We start from the raw sequence: 18,063 nt of genomic DNA, 5'->3' as shown, positions 1-18,063 counted from the left end.
TAATTGCTTTAGGTGTAAGGTTAGGTTGTTTATTTGAGATGTTTCTTGTTTCTTGAGGTAGGATCGTATTGCTGTAAACAATACAATGGAATTGCTTTTGCTTCATTCCATAGTTTTTGGGTCATCGGGTTTTCATTGTCATTTGTTTCTAGGTATTTTTTGATTTCCTCTTTGATTTCTTCAGTGTTCTCTTGGTTATTTAGTAGTGTATTATTTAGCCTCCACGTGTTTGTATTTTTTACAGATTTTTTCCTGTAATTGATGTCTAGTCTCATAGCGTTGTGGTCGGAAAAGATACTTGATATGATTTCAAGTTTCTTAAATTTACCAAGGCTTGATTTGTGACCCAAGATATGATCTATCCTGGAGAATGTTCCATGAGCACTTGAGAAGAAAGTATATTCTGTTGCTTTTGGATGGAATGTCCTATAAATATCAATTAAGTCCGTCTTGTTTAATGTATCATTTAAAGCTTGTGTTTCCTTATTTATTTTTATTTTGGATGCTCTATCCATTGGTGAAAGTGGGGTGTTAAAGTCCTCTACTATGATTGTGTTACTGCCGATTTCCCCTTTTATGGCTGTTAGCATTTGCCTTATGTATTGAGGTGCTCCTATGTTGGGTGCATAAATATTTACAATTGTTATATCTTCTTCTTCTTGGATTGATCCCTTGATCATTCTGTAGTGTCCTTCTTTGTCTTTTGTAATAGTCTTTATTTTAAAGTCTATTTTGTCTGATACGAGAATTGCTACTCCAGCTTTCTTTTGATGTCCATTTGCATGGAATATCTTTTTCCATCCCCTCACTTTCAGTCTGTATGTGTCCCTAGGTCTGAGGTGGGTCTCTTGTAGACAGCATATATATGGGTCTTGTGTTTGTATCCATTCAGCCAGTCTATATCATTTGGTTGGAGCATTTAATCCATTTACATTTAAGGTAGTTATCAATATGTATGTTCCTATTCCCATTTTCTTAATTGCTTTGGGTTTGTTATTGTAGGTCTTTTCCTTCTCTTGTGTTTCTTGCCTAGAGAAGTTCCTTTAGCATTTGTTGTAAAGCTGGTTTGGTGTTTCTGAATTCTCTTAGCTTTTGCTTGTCTGTAAAGGTTGTAATTTCTCCATCGAATCTGAAGGAGACCCTTGCTGGGTAGAATAAACTTGGTTGTAGATTTTTCCCTTTCATCACTTTAAATATGTCCTGCCACTCCCTTCTGGCTTGCAGAGTTTCTGCTGAAAGATCAGCTGTTAACCTTATGGGGATTCCCTTGTATGTTATTTGTTGCTTTTCTCTTGCTGCTTTTAATATTTTTTCTTTGTATTTAATTTTTGATAGTTTGATTAATATGTGTCTTGGTATGTTTTTCCTTGGATTTATCCTGTATGGGACTCTCTGCACTTCCTGGACTTGTTTAACTATTTCCTTTCCCGTATTAAGGAAGTTTTCAACTATAATCTCTTCAAATATTTTCTCAGTCCCTTTCTTTTTCTCTTCTTCTTTGGGACCCCTATAATTTGAATGTTGGTGCATTTAATGTTGTCCCAGAGATCTCTGAGACTGTCCTCAATTCTTTTCATTCTTTTTTCTTTATTCTGCTCTGCGGTAGTTATTTCCACTCTTTAATCTTCCAGGTCACTTATCCGTTCTTCTGTCTCAGTTATTCTGCTATTGATTCCTTCTAGAGAATTTTTAAATTCATTTATTGTTTTGTTCATCATTGTTTGTTTGCTCTTTAGTTCTTCTAGGTCCTTGTTAAACGTTTCTTGTATTTTCTCCATTCTATTTCCAAGATTTTGGATCATCTTTACTATCATTACTCTGAATTCTTTTTTAGGTAGACTGCCTATTTCCTCTTCATTTGTTTGGTCTGGTTGGTTTTTACCGTGCTCCTTCATCTGCTGTGTATTTTTCTGTCTTCTCATTTTGCTTAATTAATTCCATTTGGTGTCTCCTTTTCACAGGCTACAGGTTTGTAGTTCCTGTTGTTTTTGGTGTCTGCCTCCAGTGGGTAAGGTTGGTTCAGTGGGTTGTGTAGGCTTCCTGGTGGAAGGGACTGGTGCCTGTGTTCTGGTTGATGAGGCTGGATCTTGTCTTTCTTATGGGGAGGACCACATCCGTTGGTGTGTTTTGGGGTGTCTGTGAACTTATTATGATTTTAGGCAGTCTCACTGCAAATGGGTCAGGTTGTGTTCCTGTCTTGTAGTTATTTGGCATGGGGTGTCCAGCACTGTAGCTTGCTGGTCGTTGAGTGGAGCTGGGTCTTAGCATTGAGATGGACATCTCTGGGAGAGCTCTCGCCAATTGATATTACATGGGGCCAGGAGGTCTCTGGTGGACCAATGTCCTGAACTTGGCTCTCCCACCTCAGAGGCTCAGGCCTGACACCTGGGTGGAGCGCCAAGGCCCTGTCAGCCACATGGCTCATAAGAAAAGAGGAAAAAAAAAGAGAATGAAAGAAAAAAATAAATAAATAAATAAAATAATGTTATTAAAATAAAAAAAATTATTAAAAATAAAAAAGTAATAAAAAGAAAGAAAGAAAGAAGAGAGCAACCAAACCAATAAACAAATCCACCAATGATAGCAAGTGCTAAAACTATACTTAAAAAAAAAAAAAAAAGGACAGACAGAACCCTAGGATAAGTGGTAAAAGCAAAGCTATAGTGAGAAAAATCACACAAAGAAGCATACACATACACACTCACAAAAAGAGAAAAAGGAAAAAAAAAAGAGAAATATATATATATATATAAAGGAAGAGAGCAACCAAATCAGTAAACAAATCTACCAATGATAATAAGCTCTAAATACTAAACTAAGATAAACATAAAATCAGAAAGAAATTAGATGCAGAAAGCAAACCCCAAGTCTACAGTTGCTCCCAAAGTGCACCAACTCAATTTTGGGATGATTTGTTGTCTACTCAGTTATTCTAGAGATGCAGCGTACATCATGTTGATTGTGGAGATTTAATCTGCTGCTCCTGAGCCTTCTGGGAGAAATTTCCCTTTCTCTTCTTTGTTCGCACAGCTCCTGGGGTTCAGCTTTGGATTTGGCCCTGCCTCTGCATCTAGGTCACCTGACGGCATCTGTTACCCACCCAGACAGGATGGGGTTAAAGTAGCAGCTGATTAGGGGTCTCTGGCTCAGTCAGGCTGGGGGGGTGGGAGGGGTCTTTAGCTGATCTTGATTGGAAATTTGAGCTCAGTGATCACCCAAGATGCTGTCTTCAGCCATCTCAGTTAGAAGAGCTGGGCCTGGATTAAGTCTATGAGAGGATACTGCATCTAATCAACCCCATTGATTGTAGCCAGTATGGTCTCATCATTTCCATTCACCTTAGGGACCAACTCATTTACCTTTTGTTTCTTAGAATCAACTACTAAGAGAGATGTTGAACCCAGTGGCTTCTATTTTATTTGTTAAATAATTTAGAGTCCCTGGTTCCAAAATGTATTTAACTTTGTTTACAATAACATGCATGAAATAAGTATATGTATACATATAATATCAGAGGGGCTGAGAATAAAAATAGTAACTGCTATTTATTAAGCTTTATGTGCCAGGAACTTCCTAAGTTTTAAACGTATTATTTCATCAATTCCCACAGCCAATCAATGAGCTGGACATAATGATCTCCACTTTATAGATGAGGAAACTGAATCTTGGAGAGGTTAAGTAACTGATCCTAAGACCACAGAGTTGGTACCCAGATGCAAAAACGTAAGGTGACTGCTAAAATCTCCTCTGATCCTGAGAGTGTAGGGTTCCAGGTAGTTCTGTTTGCTACTTCTGCCTTCACTGTGGTTGGGAGGACAGGAAGTGAGGAGGCAGAATTTTCCTTAATTGCAGGAGGAGTGGGGAAGAGATTAGCATGGAACTTAAAATACATGACTGCCTTCTAAGAGTTGTCAAAGTAAATTGTGTCCCCAGGGACATTTAAAAGCAATTTGATCGTACACTTACACATGGCTGTGGTTGGGGAAGCTGATGACTGGTCTACCAAAGCGGGTTTTAATGGAGTTTTGTGAACAATACTTAGAAATGTTTTGCATAAGATATTACTTTGTAAATATCCTTGCTACATTTTAATTAATCCTGACCATCTGGAACCTCACTTGTCATTTGAACATTTACTTAACCACTGTGTAAAAGTTTTCTAGTTAAAAAAGAATGCCAATTGTCCAATGGAAGTCTAGACAACAGACCTAATAGATTAGTCCTGAGATGAGACAGAATTGTTTTTTCTGATGAATACTATCCACCTAGCCTGTGAACCAACCACTCTGTCTCTTGAGTTTGTTGTAATTCAGCTCCTTTGGTAGAGCAGTGTTGATTGTGATGGACATTTTCCAGTTCAAAAAAACTTCTGGTGATTCCTCTGAGTATAGCACTCAAAAACCTCTAAGACAGTAGTTCTCAAAGTGTGATCCCCAAACCACCAGCAGCAACATCACTTGAGAACGTATCAGAAATGCAAATTCTTGGGCCCCATTCAAGATCTACCTGCAATCGGTGTTTCAACAAGCTCTCTAGGTGATTCTGAAGCACACTATGTTGGAGAACCATTGCTCTGAAGTCTTCCCTTCAGCCAGCTTTCTAGGCTTACTTCTTCTACTTCCATATAAACACTCTACCATCCAGCTAACTTGTACTCTGTTATATTTATATGGGTATGTGGATACATGCATGTATATTTATAGATGGATATATATTTATATATATACAATTTCTGTCTCCAGGTCTTTGTCCATGCTCTCTATAGCAACTAGATTATACTTTCTCCTCCACTGTCCTTGCCCAGTCTCTAAAATCCAACTTAAAAGACACTTATTGGAGACAGCCTTTCCCCATCCCTCTACTTTCACATCCCAAAAACCTGGTTCCACATTTTAATGTAATTTATTTTAATTGGTAGTTATTAAGGGTTTACTATTTATTCAGCCCTTTTGTGAGCATAACTCTATATCTAGCACTGTACTAGGCATTGAGGATACAATTGTGAACAGGCAAACATCTCTGGAACTTATAAATCAGTTAGGGGTAGACTTTTCTTACCTCCTGTCCTAGATCATAGCTCTGAGAAGGTGCAGGTGTCTTGTACTGCTGGGTGTCCCACAGGTTGTATTAAGTTATGGCGGGCAGGGTAGAAGGTGATGTTCTTGTCTTCTCTGGTCTGTATAGGATACACCAGAGTATTATGCTCTCCTTGTGGCTCCCACTCTTAAGAGGGAATGGCACACTATAACATACAGAGGACACAGAGCCCCTGCTGTTGGTGAAAATCACCTCCTCTAAACCAAAGTTTCTCAAATGTGGCACTACTGTCCTTGTAGACCAGATGATTCTTTGTTGTAGGGGGCTGTCTTGTGTCTTGTAAGACATGTGGCAGCATCCCTGATCTCTACCCCCTGGTTGCCAGTAGCATTACCCTTTCCAATTATGGCAACAGAATATGTCTCCATACATTACCAAATATCCTTTGGCATGCAGAATCAACCCTGGTTGAATACAACTGGGAATATTTTTACCTGCAGAAAATAAAACTTAAGAGGAATGTAGAAGCTCTCTTCAGATATCTGTAGGACTACTGTGCAGAAGAATTAGAGATAGAAATTTTAAATTGAGACAGAGGGTAAAACTGGAAGTTACAGAAGATCAATTTTGGAGGAGACCTTTTTAACCTCAGGAGAGCCTTGAGTTTAGAGTGTACTGTCGTAGGACTTGGTGAATTCCCAGTCCTTAGTGCATTCATGCAGGCTTGGATATACCTCATTTTAGAGGGAACTTGGGGATTTCAGGATTTTGAGGATCCTTCAAGTTTTGAGATTCATTGTTTTTATGTTTCCAAAGTGGCTTGTAAAGAGTTAGAATAATCCCTTGGGGATTTTGGGAAGGTGGCAGAGTGAAGTGATAGTAGTGAAATTAACCTCCTGACCCTTGTGTCAGGCTGCCTGGGCCAGATCCCAGCTTGGTTCTTACCACCAGTGGGACCTTGGACAAATCTCAACACTTCTGTGTTTCTGTTTCCTCATCTGTGAAAGGGGTGCATTTATAGTTCCTATTTCAAAAGTAGTTGTGAGGACCAAATGAGATAATACAGGTAGACCTCTTGGTAAGTAAATGAAAAGTAACTCTTATTATGAACTCAGCCAGTGTGCTTTGCCTAAACTCCAAATAACTTGCAAATTTAACTAGCTACTTCTGTCTATTTGTGTTGTACATGTGTTTGGGAGGCAGTTCATAATAGGACAAATATATTTGTTATTAGCACTGGTAATATAATCCTTATATAAGTATTAAAAAGCAACCATGATAGGTAAAGATCAAGTTTTCTGATTTCTATCTGGTCCTTGATCTGTAGACAAAAGTTAGAATTTTAAGGGTCAGTTAACACTAGAACTGAATTTTTATTAATCATTTTATTGAGCGATGTTTGTTTTCACATACTTAATTTACACTCTTGAATGCAGCCTTCAAGAGGATGTTTATTTTTCAGATCCTTTGCTAGAAAGCAAAGATTGGAAAGATATGAGAAAAGAAATTAGAAGAATATGAGGTGGCTTATTTATGGCAGCTGTCTCAAGGATGCCAAGGCCTTGGTAAGAATCTTGGGCCCATAAAATCGAGTGCTCTAATTTGAGCTCCAGATAAAAACCTTATATTCTCTACTCCATGTCATTTAAAAATCATATTATTTTTACTGTAATATATAGCACCAGATTGAAGATGTAGAGGAGAAGATTTAAGTAAAACACATACATAGACACAATTTGGTATTTTTCTTATTCATCCTTACTATTATTCACAATTCAATCGGTATAATTTGAAGAAAATGAAATTCTTTTTTCCCTTTACTTATTGCTAATTTTTAAAGTAAGGAATGAAGGATTTTTCCCAGGCTTGCCCAGCCACCTCACATCATGCAAGAGTAACTTTCTGCAGCTCTCTGTGCAAGAAACCATGGCTGTGTCCCACCTTAGCCCCTTGGGAAATGAGCTGTCCAAACAACTTTATTGCAAGCACTCATTGTCCAGGGCACAGACTGTGTATGTAAATGCATAAGGGATTGGTAGCATGTGTACTACATCCACAGGATCCCCCTTGAAGTTGAATTTCCAAAGGAAACCCGTCACCATTATTTATTTCTCTGTAGCAGCAGCTCCTAATAGCCTAGGGTAGTGCAAATTAAAGCATAGAACATTTGGACAGCAGAACTTGGGGAAATCTTATTGTCGACAGGATATTCATCATGCCATGGGAATCAGACAGTCACCCTGGCCAAGTTAGACTTAGAAAGAAAGGCTTTCATAAAAACGTTATGAGCACCAATATAACCATGTATTCAAAGTCCTCTTCTGTAAATTCTGTTGTCTTCCCAACATAATCCTCTAAACATCCATATCCACTTATGGAAGTCAGAAGAACATCTTGCTTCCTCAAACATACCTTTTGTCCTGCAAGGTGTTTAATTTGGCTTTGTCTTTTTGAATTTTTAGATTTATATGACAATGGAGATCCAACCCAAATTCCTAAAGTCTTATCTTTACCCAGTATCTTGACATCTGTTCCAAACCTCAAAAATTATAAATTATACAGCAAAGGTAGGGGGGACATCTATTGGGTTAGCCAAAAAGTTCCTTTGGGTTTTTCCGTAACATCTTACGGAAAAAACCCAAAGGAACTTTTTGGCCAACCCAATATTTTTCACTTATCCCTTGATTGCCTTCCTTGGGTTGGTAGATGAGGGGATGCTATAATTTGAGCTATGATCTGGAGGTATATTGAATAAAAACAAAGGTATTCTTACTTAGAACAAAGCATCTGTGAAGGACATATCTGGCATTCAAAACCATTTTTATTGAGGCAAGGTACTTTGGTTGCAAGTAACAGAGACTGCCTTTAGCCAACTTTGTTAGCTTTTGCTAGGGCTGTCATAACAAAGTACCATAAACTGTGTGGTCTGGAACAACAGGATATTTATTGTCTTACAGTTCTAGAGGCTAGAAATCTGAAATCAAGGTGTTAGCAGGGCCCTGCTCCCTCTGAACCTGTAGGGAAAAGATTCTTCCTTGTCTCTTCCTAGCTTCAGTTGTTTTGCTGGCAATCTTTGGTGTTCTTTGGCTTGTAGAAGCATCATTTCAATCCTCTGTCTTCACATTGCCATCTTCTCACTGAGCATATCTGTCTGTGTCTAACTTTCCCTTTTTGAAAGGATTTCAGTCATGTTGGATTAAGGCCCACCCTAATGGCCTCATTTTAATTTTATTACCTCTCTAAAGATCCTATTTCCAAATAAGGCCGTATTCCAAGGCACTGAGGGTTTGGATTTCAACATATCTTTTGGGAGAGGGGACACACTTCAACACATAAGATCAACTTAAGCAAAAAGGGAATTTTGTGGGAAAATATGAGGTGACTTATTTAATTGAAGGAAGAGCTAAAGAATGAGGACCCAAAGGGGCAAAAGCATGACTGCCCGAAGATCCAAGGAGCAGGAGCTACTCTCAGCCCCACCAGGTAGCTGCTGTGGGAATAGAGGAACCTTCTCTGACTTTCCCATTTTTGCATCACTCTGCATGACATTCAGAGTCCCAGGAAAAAGTCTGATTGGCTCACCCCCTGGCTGGAAAAGTCAGTCCCATCATTTATTTTCCCAACTACGTGACAGCAACGGAGAAGAGAATTCCCAAAGGATTCGGGATGCTATTACCAAGAAAAAGGAGGAAAAATGGTAAATGTACAAAACCAAGATCTAATCTAGGCCCTCTAGCAGGAAATCAGGAAGGGAGCAAAATTTGAAAAAAAAGTATATTTTTATGTACTCCAAATTCATCAACTCTATGTTAGTAAACCTCTGATGATTGTTAATACAGCCATTCAGACTTGCCACTGTGATATAATTTGCCTTTCTTATATAAGCGATGAGTGTGGAGAGAATTCCAGCTAATCATGGTTCTTTCCATTACTGAGTTACCTTTAGTTAGATTTGGCTACCATGTCAGTTTTATAGATAGAGAAAGTTAGTTCCTGAGTAATTCCCTCTCCCATTATTTGGTCTGTTGTTCTATACTCTGGTCCAGATCAGGATACCCTGTCTTGCTGGCCACAGGGAGCTCCCTGGTACAATGTGGTTAGCTACTCTTTGATGCCCTGTAGGGAAGGATATAATCCCCCTGCAGCGCCTGAGGCACTCTCTTCTCATGCTTTAACACTAGGCTCTCCTTCTCATTGCACCCTCTCTCCCAACTCATCCTACCACCACCTTTTCAAAGAATATAGCCATTGTTCTATTAGTTATGCTTTGAATTAAGAAAAGAAAGGAAGAGGTGGTAAAAGTTAACAAAGTGAACTGCATAAAGTGAGGGGTATAAGGGGGTGGCTCATCATTAAATGGTGTAAAATCTTAAAGAATAGGCTTAGTCTCCAGGCTGTCTCTTTGCATTTTTTCTTTGGCTCTTCCAAAGACAAATGGCTGATAGAACTACCATGGTATTTTGCCTGTTGCCAGTTCAGTGAACTTCCTGGGCATGGAAGTAGTGATCTCCATGACTGGAACAACATACAAAGAGCAGTCTGGGAGCTAGAGACCAGATCATTGAGTTTGGCAAGTTGCACCTCTCTCTGGAGATATGAAGAAGGTTAGTACTGTAGGCAGAATCTGGGCTCAGGAAGGCGTGAGCAGAGAGTCCCATGAGAAGGATCAGACCCTGATAAATGGGGATGAGATGGTCTCTACCAGTAGGTAGGAAATGATGGAGCAGGAAATATTTGGAACTTGACATTCTTGGCATCATAGAAACAGTTAAATGGTTCAGCCCAGAAGTAACACATGTCAATTCTGTTCATGACTCATAGGCCAAGTCACTCGGCCCCACTCAACCACAAGGAGGTCAGGAAGTGCATGTGCCCAAAAGGGGGAACTGGACATACCTAGCAAACAGCAGTAATGACTTCCACTTGTCAAAATGCAAACTCCAGATTCCTCCCTAACAGGCTCTAATTCAGGAGATCCTTGGAATCTGCATTTTAAGTAGGTCTCCTCAGGTTAGTCTGATGCAGGGGAGAAGGGCAGAATCTTTGGACCACAATTTAAAGAACACTGACTTAGGGCTTCCCTGGTGGCGCAGTGGTTGAGAATCTGCCTGCCAGTGCAGGGGACACGGGTTCGAGCCCTGGTCTGGGAGGATCCCACATGCCACGGAGCAACTAGGCCCGTGAGCCACAATTACTGAGCCTGCGCGTCTGGAGCCTGTGCTCCGCAACAAGAGAGGCCGCGATAGTGAGAGGCCTGCGCACCGCGATGAAGAGTGGCCCCCGCTTGCTGCAACTAGAGAAAGCCCTCGCACAGAAACGAAGACCCAACACAGCCATAAATAAATAAATAAATAATTAAAATAGCTTTAAAAAAAAAAAAGAACACTGACTTAGAGCATCACCTCAATATAGGTAGGTGATCAAGAGGATGGGGACAAGTTTGAGATACTGTTCTTAGAGCTCAGATATAGGACCAACCCTGGGTCACCTCAAGTTGTTATCAAAGAGGACTGCATATGTCTAGACACTGAGGCCCAGAGAGGTGGACAGAAGCTCTTAAAATGCCCAGGCATGAAGGTAGTGTTGGATCCGTGCCTGAGACTGAGCAGACCCTCAGGTATATGTTGAGCTTCTCAGATATTGGGAGAGGAAGAGGGATATGGGACCAATGCCTGGTTCTCATATGTATGATCTAAAGTTTATATTTATAATAGCAGAAACTCTTTGACCAATATGATATCTTATTGTACCATTGCTTTTTTCTTTCCTCTGTTCTTTTCCCACTTCTCTCTCCTCCTTCCCTTCCTCTACTACCCACTCACCCCATTTGCCCCCATTATTTTCTCTTCCTTCCTTATTTTTATTCTCTACCTCCCCCTCTAATTTTCCTCTTTCCCAATATCTCCTCTTCTTATTGCCCTTCTCCATCCTTCTCCCCTCTTCTCTCTCATCAATTATGCTTCCTCCTTCTCCCTCTCATCCATCCTTTCCCTTGGCACCCCCCCATCCCCTCTCCAGGTATTATGCCATCTGCTGCCAGCCTTTGGTCTATAGGAACAAGATGACCCCTCTGCGCATCGCATTAATGCTGGGAGGCTGCTGGGTCATCCCCATGTTTATCTCTTTTCTCCCTATAATGCAAGGCTGGAATAACGTTGGCATAATTGATTTGGTAAGTACTCATGCAGACCCCACTGGTTTACTGTCTGACTAACTTTGTTAGCTTGGGATTCTAAATAAACAATGTCAGGTTAGGTGGATATTCTAAGAAAGATCCTGATAGCGGTCTGAGTAACAACAATAACAACAAAAAAAGCAGGCTAACATTTTCAAAAGCTTACCGTATGCCAGAAAGTACACTAAGTACATATAATCCTGACAGCATCCCTTTGGGAAAATTACAATACTTTTCCCCCATTTCACAGATGAGAAAACTCAGGATCAAAAAAGTGAAGTAACATGCCCAGTGTCGCACAGCTATTGAATAGCAAAACAGGTGTTCAGAGCTTAGCAGACATACTCCAGAGCCTGAGGGAAGTGATGTGCCCCAAGAGGCCTTCATCTCATTTCATGCTGAGACCCTATGAGGCTTACAGTGACCCACAGAAAGCCTGTCATGGAGGTGGGGGCTTCTGGAGAACGTATGGGCCAGGAGTCAAGAGAACTGGACCCTGAGCTCAGCTCCATCCCTGACCCACTTCCTAAAGGGCTGTGATGAGAACATTCATGGGTCCTCAGTGGGAACAGTGTCTTCCAGTGGTGCAGGAGAACAGCACATGGCTCAGGTGCCAGGCGTCTGCCAAGCCCTGTCTAGATGCTCATGAAGAGTTTCCAGCTCTGACATACTATGTTTTTAGTATCAAACTTGTAATGAAGATCGAAAGCTATGGTCTGGATCCATTAGCAGGTATATATATTCCCTGAGGAAGTTGTCAGGCAGTCACTTTAAAATGGATCCCAGGACCGTGTTGTGGTAGGGAGGGGAATGGGGAGGAGAGATTGAGAGTGAGCTCTGGCCCAAGAGGACCAGTCAGAGTAGGAGCTGCCCCTTCCTCTCTCCATCCCATTCCTAGCCCCTAATCTTGCCTTATTCTTTGTCCAGGAAAGGATATCCAAACCAAGGCTGGGCCAGGATTTGCATGTGGTATGTCAGAACGAGAGTTCCTTGGGCTTCTGAAAGAAATGCTGGGCACAGAGGAGTGGAGAAGTGAAAGGGGATCCGTACAAGGGAGACTGTATGGATATTTTCTTAAATCCTATCCCTCTTCTTTCAAACTTTCATTTTTATCATTCTTGGGGGAAATGAAATTCAAATTTCCAATAACCAGTAGAATAATAATTATAATGGCCAACAAATGTCGAACACTTACTGTGTGCCTAGCCCCATGTTAATTTAATCATTATTATCTCTCTCAGGCCTCACAATAATGGTATATGTAAATTCTGTCATTGTCCTCAGGAAACTGAGGGTCAGAGAGGTTAAGTCACATTGGTAGGGAGTGGTGGTGACTATATCTAAGCCCAGGCTTACTGGACTCCAGAGTCTATGTTCTTATGTTTGTGCTAAACTTAATCCCTAATGGAGAAGCCTTTGGAAGCATAAGCTTCTGTGCATCAAAATTTGTAACAAGGGTACAGCACTCTTACCTTCTGCTGTAGAATTTTCAAGGGGAATGACCTAGGGAATTTTGTTCATTTGTGAGAGTGAGATAGAAGCATCCCCTGTTTACTTCATGTAACTGAATGGGGCATCTGCTTACTATTAACATGCCTAGTATTTGCTCCATGGTATTATAATTGCATTTCATATCTTTTTTACTCATTTGCACATTGAACCTGCCTAGAGAGAAACTAGCATAACCCAGATGTTCATAACACATGTACAGTTGATCCTTGTTATTCATGGTAATTAGGGTCTATAAAGTTGCTGCAAATACTGAATTAGCGAATCATGAATCTTTGTTCCTAGGTGAAATATAGAGTTAGATTCCTGTGACTTAAGGCAAGTAATACTTAGATAAAAAGAGATTTTGTAATGATTAAAAATGTCAATTCAATAGGAGGATATACTATAACCTTACAATATATCAATACTATAGGACAGGATATTAAATGTGTACACAATGAATGAAATAGTGTGTTATGTATCAAAATATACATGATACATATCTCTATTCATGTGTATATTCACACTGCATGCATGCTGACCTCAGGAAGGGAAGAGTCATTGGGTTACACAGCTCTCTTCAGCCAAGGACTATTTCTAGAGAAGGCTGGTAACTAAGAGCTGTCAGCAGGCAGAGTTTATAGGTGGAAAAAAAAGTCTTTCAGTTCTTAAGAGGGATCTAGTATGTCACAGTATCCAATACAAATGAGGTTTATGCCAGGAATTTAACACAATCAGTGTAATTCACTGTATGAATAAAAGAAAGAAGGGAAAACCCACATGATCATCTCATTACTGCCAAAAATGCATTGACAAAATTCAATATGCAATCATAATTTTTTTCATGATGATGAATGTGTAAGTATACACAGAAATTTTATTTATTCTTTTTTTTTTAACATCTTTATTGGAGTATAATTGCTTTACAATGGTGTGTTAGTTTCTGCTTTATACCAAAGTGAATCAGCTATACATATACATATATTCCCATATCTCCTCCCTCTTGCGTCTCCCTCCCACCCTCCCTATCCCACCCCTCTAGGTGGTCACAAAGCACTGAGCTGATCTCCCTGTGCTATGCGGCTGCTTCCCACTAGCTATCTATTTTACATTTGGTAGTATATATAAGTTCATCAAACTAAGAATAGAAGGGAACTTTCTCAAATAGAGCGCATTGACAAAAAACTTACAGCAAGTGCCATACTTAATAGTAAAATATTGAAAGCTCCTCTCCTGAAACTGGGACTGTAACAATGGTGTCCACTATTACCCCTTTTATTCAGTATTGTACTGTTGGTCTTATCAAGTTCAATATGCAAGGAAAATGGTATTAAGACTGGAAAGGAAGAAGTGAAATTGTCATTATTTGCAGATCACATGAGTATTCATGGAAAAAATTCAGAAGAATCTAAAGATGAAATATTAGTTACTAATTTAACAAAGTTCCTGGATACATAGCCAATATACAAAAAATTTTCACTGCGTTCTGTGTATTAGCAACAGACAATTAGAAATAAGAATTTTAATGTAGTACTATTTGCAATAGAATAAAAATAGAAATACTTAGGATTAATCTAACAAAAGATGTGTAAGACATTTACACAAAAATGTAAAATATTACTGAAATTCTAAAAGACTTAGGTAAAGGGAAAGAATTATCATGTTTGTGAATTGGAAGACTTAACATTGAAAAAAATGTTATTTTTCCTCAGTCATTCTATTCTAACTCCAATCAAAATTCTAAAAGATTTTTATGGAAGTTGATAAGCTGATTCTAAATTTTATATGGGAAATACTGAGATATAAGAATACCCAAAGCAGCCAAAAGTATATTCCTTTTCTGCCATCATGGTTCTATGTGCTATAGACTTATTAGAAGAAAAAGAAAAGCTTTGCTGATAAACCTTCTTTTTTATTTCCTTTCCCTTCATCTTTTTCTTTTATTCATCCCTCCCTTTCCTTCACTATTCTTCTCCCCTTCTTTCTATTTTCCAAACCCTCCTTTTCTCTTCTTTTTTATCCTTTTCCTTTTCTTACAATTTTTCTCATTCCCCTCCTGCTTCTTCCTGTTCACTTTTTCCTTCCCTTTCTCCCTTCCTTCCTCATTTCCTCTCTCCCTCTAACTCTCAGATAGAAAAAAGGAAGTTCAACAAGAACTCTAACTCTACGTACTGCATCTTCATGGTCAACAAGCCCTATGCCATCACCTGCTCTGTGGTGGCCTTCTACATCCCGTTTCTCCTCATGGTGCTGGCCTATTATCGCATCTATGTCACAGCTAAGGAGCATGCCCACCAGATCCAGATGTTACAACGGGCAGGAGCCCCCTCAGAGGGCAGGCCCCAGCCAGCAGACCAACATAGCACTCATCGCATGAGGACAGAGACCAAAGCAGCCAAGACCCTGTGCATCATCATGGGTTGCTTCTGCCTCTGCTGGGCTCCATTCTTTGTCACCAATATTGTGGATCCATTCGTAGACTACACTGTCCCTGGGCAGGTGTGGACCGCTTTCCTCTGGCTTGGCTACATCAATTCTGGGTTGAACCCCTTTCTCTACGCCTTCTTGAATAAGTCTTTTAGACGTGCCTTCCTCATCATCCTCTGCTGTGACGATGAACGCTACCGAAGACCTTCCATTCTGGGCCAGACTGTCCCCTGTTCAACCACAACCATTAATGGATCCACACATGTGCTAAGGTGAGTGCTTCAGGGCTTATTAGATTTTGCTCATTTGCAGGACTCAGAAGAGGTAACTTTCCAGTTTTCTGTTTCCAGATAGATTATTCTTGAAAACTTGTGCAGTACTTTCAAAGGTTAAAAAAAAAAATTCTGCCATCTGTTAATGGAATAGAGTAGTGGGTAAGGGCTCAGGCACTGGGGGCGAATGACCTGCATTCAAATCCAACCTCCATAGTTCTTTGATTTGGGGCAAGTCATTAAACCATTCTGAACCTTAAATTCATTAAAAAAAATGAAAATTATAATCATGATTTCTACATCACGGACTTTTTTGAGGGTCAAATTAGCTAATATATGTAGAGCACATAGTACAGAGTCTGACACATAGTAAGAACTTAGTAAATATTATCTACTCCTACTTATAGGTAGTATTTTAGGGTAGTGATTAAAAACATGATAAAATAGTCTTTATTTTGACTCTCAGTGCCACTGCTAATCGTTTGTATAATCCCTTTTGATTTTTATTTTCTTCAACTGTAAAAAATGGTAATAATAATGATACCCATCTTATAAGGCTTTTATGACAGGGATAATGTATTCATATAGGGCCTGATACATAGTAAGTGCTCATAATACTACTAATGTGAATAGTAGCATATAACCTGATACCCTAAGATGGCCGTAAAATAACATGATAAACTAAAAAAAATAGAATGATAAATATGCAATAGTAATGCTATGTGATGTATGATATATTGGAAGTATGGACAATGTAGAGTGGGGATATGAGTAGGAAAGAAGCTGATTTGGTTAAGGGAATCAGGGAAAACGTCACAGAACAGCATTTTATAAGAATTTGAGACTTGGAGGAGATGTCAAGGAAGGCATTCCAGACAGAGAGAACAGCATGAGGAAGGAAATGGAATATGAAAGAGTGTGGAAAGGTCAGGTGGTTTACCCAAGGTCACATAGGTTGACGGAGGTGGGAGTAACTTTGAAGTTCAGTGACTAGGCATGATGCCTCTTTCCAAACTGAGAATTTTCTTGCTACCCTGGCTTAGAGTTGTTCTCAGCTGTGGAAAGCGATGTGTGATAAATACATTCATCCTGTAGCAAAGATGAATTGTCAATGACAGTTTTTTCCTTTGCCCTGAGATGCACAGGAATTTCCAAAGAGCAGTTCCTTCTTTGAGACAAGCATTTAATTTCTCTGATGATGACAATATTTAGCTCTTCTGGCAGCTGAAAACTGGGGACTTTTCATCTGCATGTGTAAGAAAAGAAGAAAAAAATAGGAATTGCTATGAAATATCAGTGCTCTGCCTCAGAGACTGCTCAGAAGCATGAATTCAATTTTCTGCTACCAGTGTGGGCAGACTTGTAGCTAAAGCCTAGTATGATGTTGAGATTCCAGCTGGTGGAAAGGCCTCAAAGGATACTCCTATAGGCTGTCATTCTTTCTTAATTATTGTGCCTTCGTCAGTGTCATAGAAAGGATCCAACAGTAAAGTGTGTGTACAAGAACTTCTGTGCGGGTGCCAGCGAGTTTTTAGCTATTTAAGCTTAGCAGTTGCCTGAGTACAGGCTGCTGACTACTTACAGAGTATGCTCCAGCAGTGCATTTACTAAGTCAGTTGTTTAGAACTGGTGCCTTTTCCCGTAGAAACAGTCATAGAAAGAATTTAGGGTTTCTAGGGCATCCCAAGAAACCTATTTTACTAATACTATATTATTTTATCCCTGCTGCTTTTGGAAATCTGCAGCATGATTGTTAAGCAGAGATGGCAGTTTAGAGATGGCTTATGTGTATATTCTTCATACTTTATTCCTTACACTTATTTCTTCCTGAGGTCATGAGAAGTAAAGAAAGTTGGTCTGAGGTGTTTTTCTGTGGAGGTGAGGAATCTTATAAGAGTGGAGATGGCCTATACATAGAAGAGAAAAGTATTTGAAACTTGAATCCACTAGAGTGTAAGCCTTGCAAGGACAGGAATCCTGCCTGTTTTATTTCCTGCTACCTAACAAATAACCCAATATGTTGCTTCATGGGTAAATTAACAAACCATAAAATTAATTCTCCAGATCAGCTGTTTTAACTTAACACAATCTAAGGGAAATGTGTGTTTTTCTTAAAAGTCCCGCAAGTAGGACATCAACAAATTCACATGAGTTCATGAAATATAAAACCAAAACAATAAAAAGTAAAATCAGCTTTTATCCTGCTAATCCTACCCCTAGCCTCAGAGACAAGAATTACCACTAGTCTGGAAATCTTTTCAGTGCATTTACAAACATTCATAAAAACATACAAATTCATAGATTTTTCTCCCTTCATTTTACATAAATAGAGCCGTTCTGTGTGTACTTTTCTGCACCTTGCTTTTTATCCATTAACAATGTATTTTAGAGATCATCCCACCTCAGAACATATAAATCTAACTCATTCTATTTAACTGTTCCATAATCTTCTGTACTAAAAATACATATTAAATTTTATTTAATTATTTCCCATTAGCAGATATGTAGGTGTCTCCAATCTTTTGCTGTTACAAACTGTACTATTTTTAATGCCCTGGAACACATTTCTTTGTGCATATGCCATTATTTCTCTCAGATAACTACCGAAAGTGAAATCGCACTATTGACATGTATGTGCATTTAAAAATGTTATGCTTACCA

At 39.3% G+C, this 18,063-nt stretch overlaps 1 protein-coding gene across 6 annotated transcripts in view; it reads left to right on the top strand.

Moving 5' to 3' along the window:
* The window catches only part of HTR4 (5-hydroxytryptamine receptor 4), a 361,553-nt gene that overhangs the window by 288,958 nt on the left and 54,532 nt on the right, over nt 1-18,063 (top strand). For 3 of the 6 annotated variants that reach the window (XM_082382753.1, XM_082382756.1, XM_082382752.1), the window contains 3 exons: nt 11,056-11,209; nt 12,140-12,181; nt 14,834-15,402. In XM_082382753.1, coding sequence (XP_082238879.1) covers nt 11,056-11,209; nt 12,140-12,181; nt 14,834-15,402 — 765 coding nt within the window. The remainder of the gene's footprint in view (nt 1-11,055; nt 11,210-12,139; nt 12,182-14,833; nt 15,403-18,063) is intronic. The other 3 variants (XM_082382755.1, XM_082382757.1, XM_082382754.1) reach the window with 1 other exon arrangement.

Source organism: Balaenoptera borealis (assembly GCF_965194805.1).
Source record: "Balaenoptera borealis genome assembly, chromosome: 2".
NCBI lineage: Eukaryota > Metazoa > Chordata > Mammalia > Artiodactyla > Balaenopteridae > Balaenoptera > Balaenoptera borealis.
Note: the sequence above shows the minus strand (reverse complement) of the source record. Positions and strands in the feature narration are given on the sequence as shown.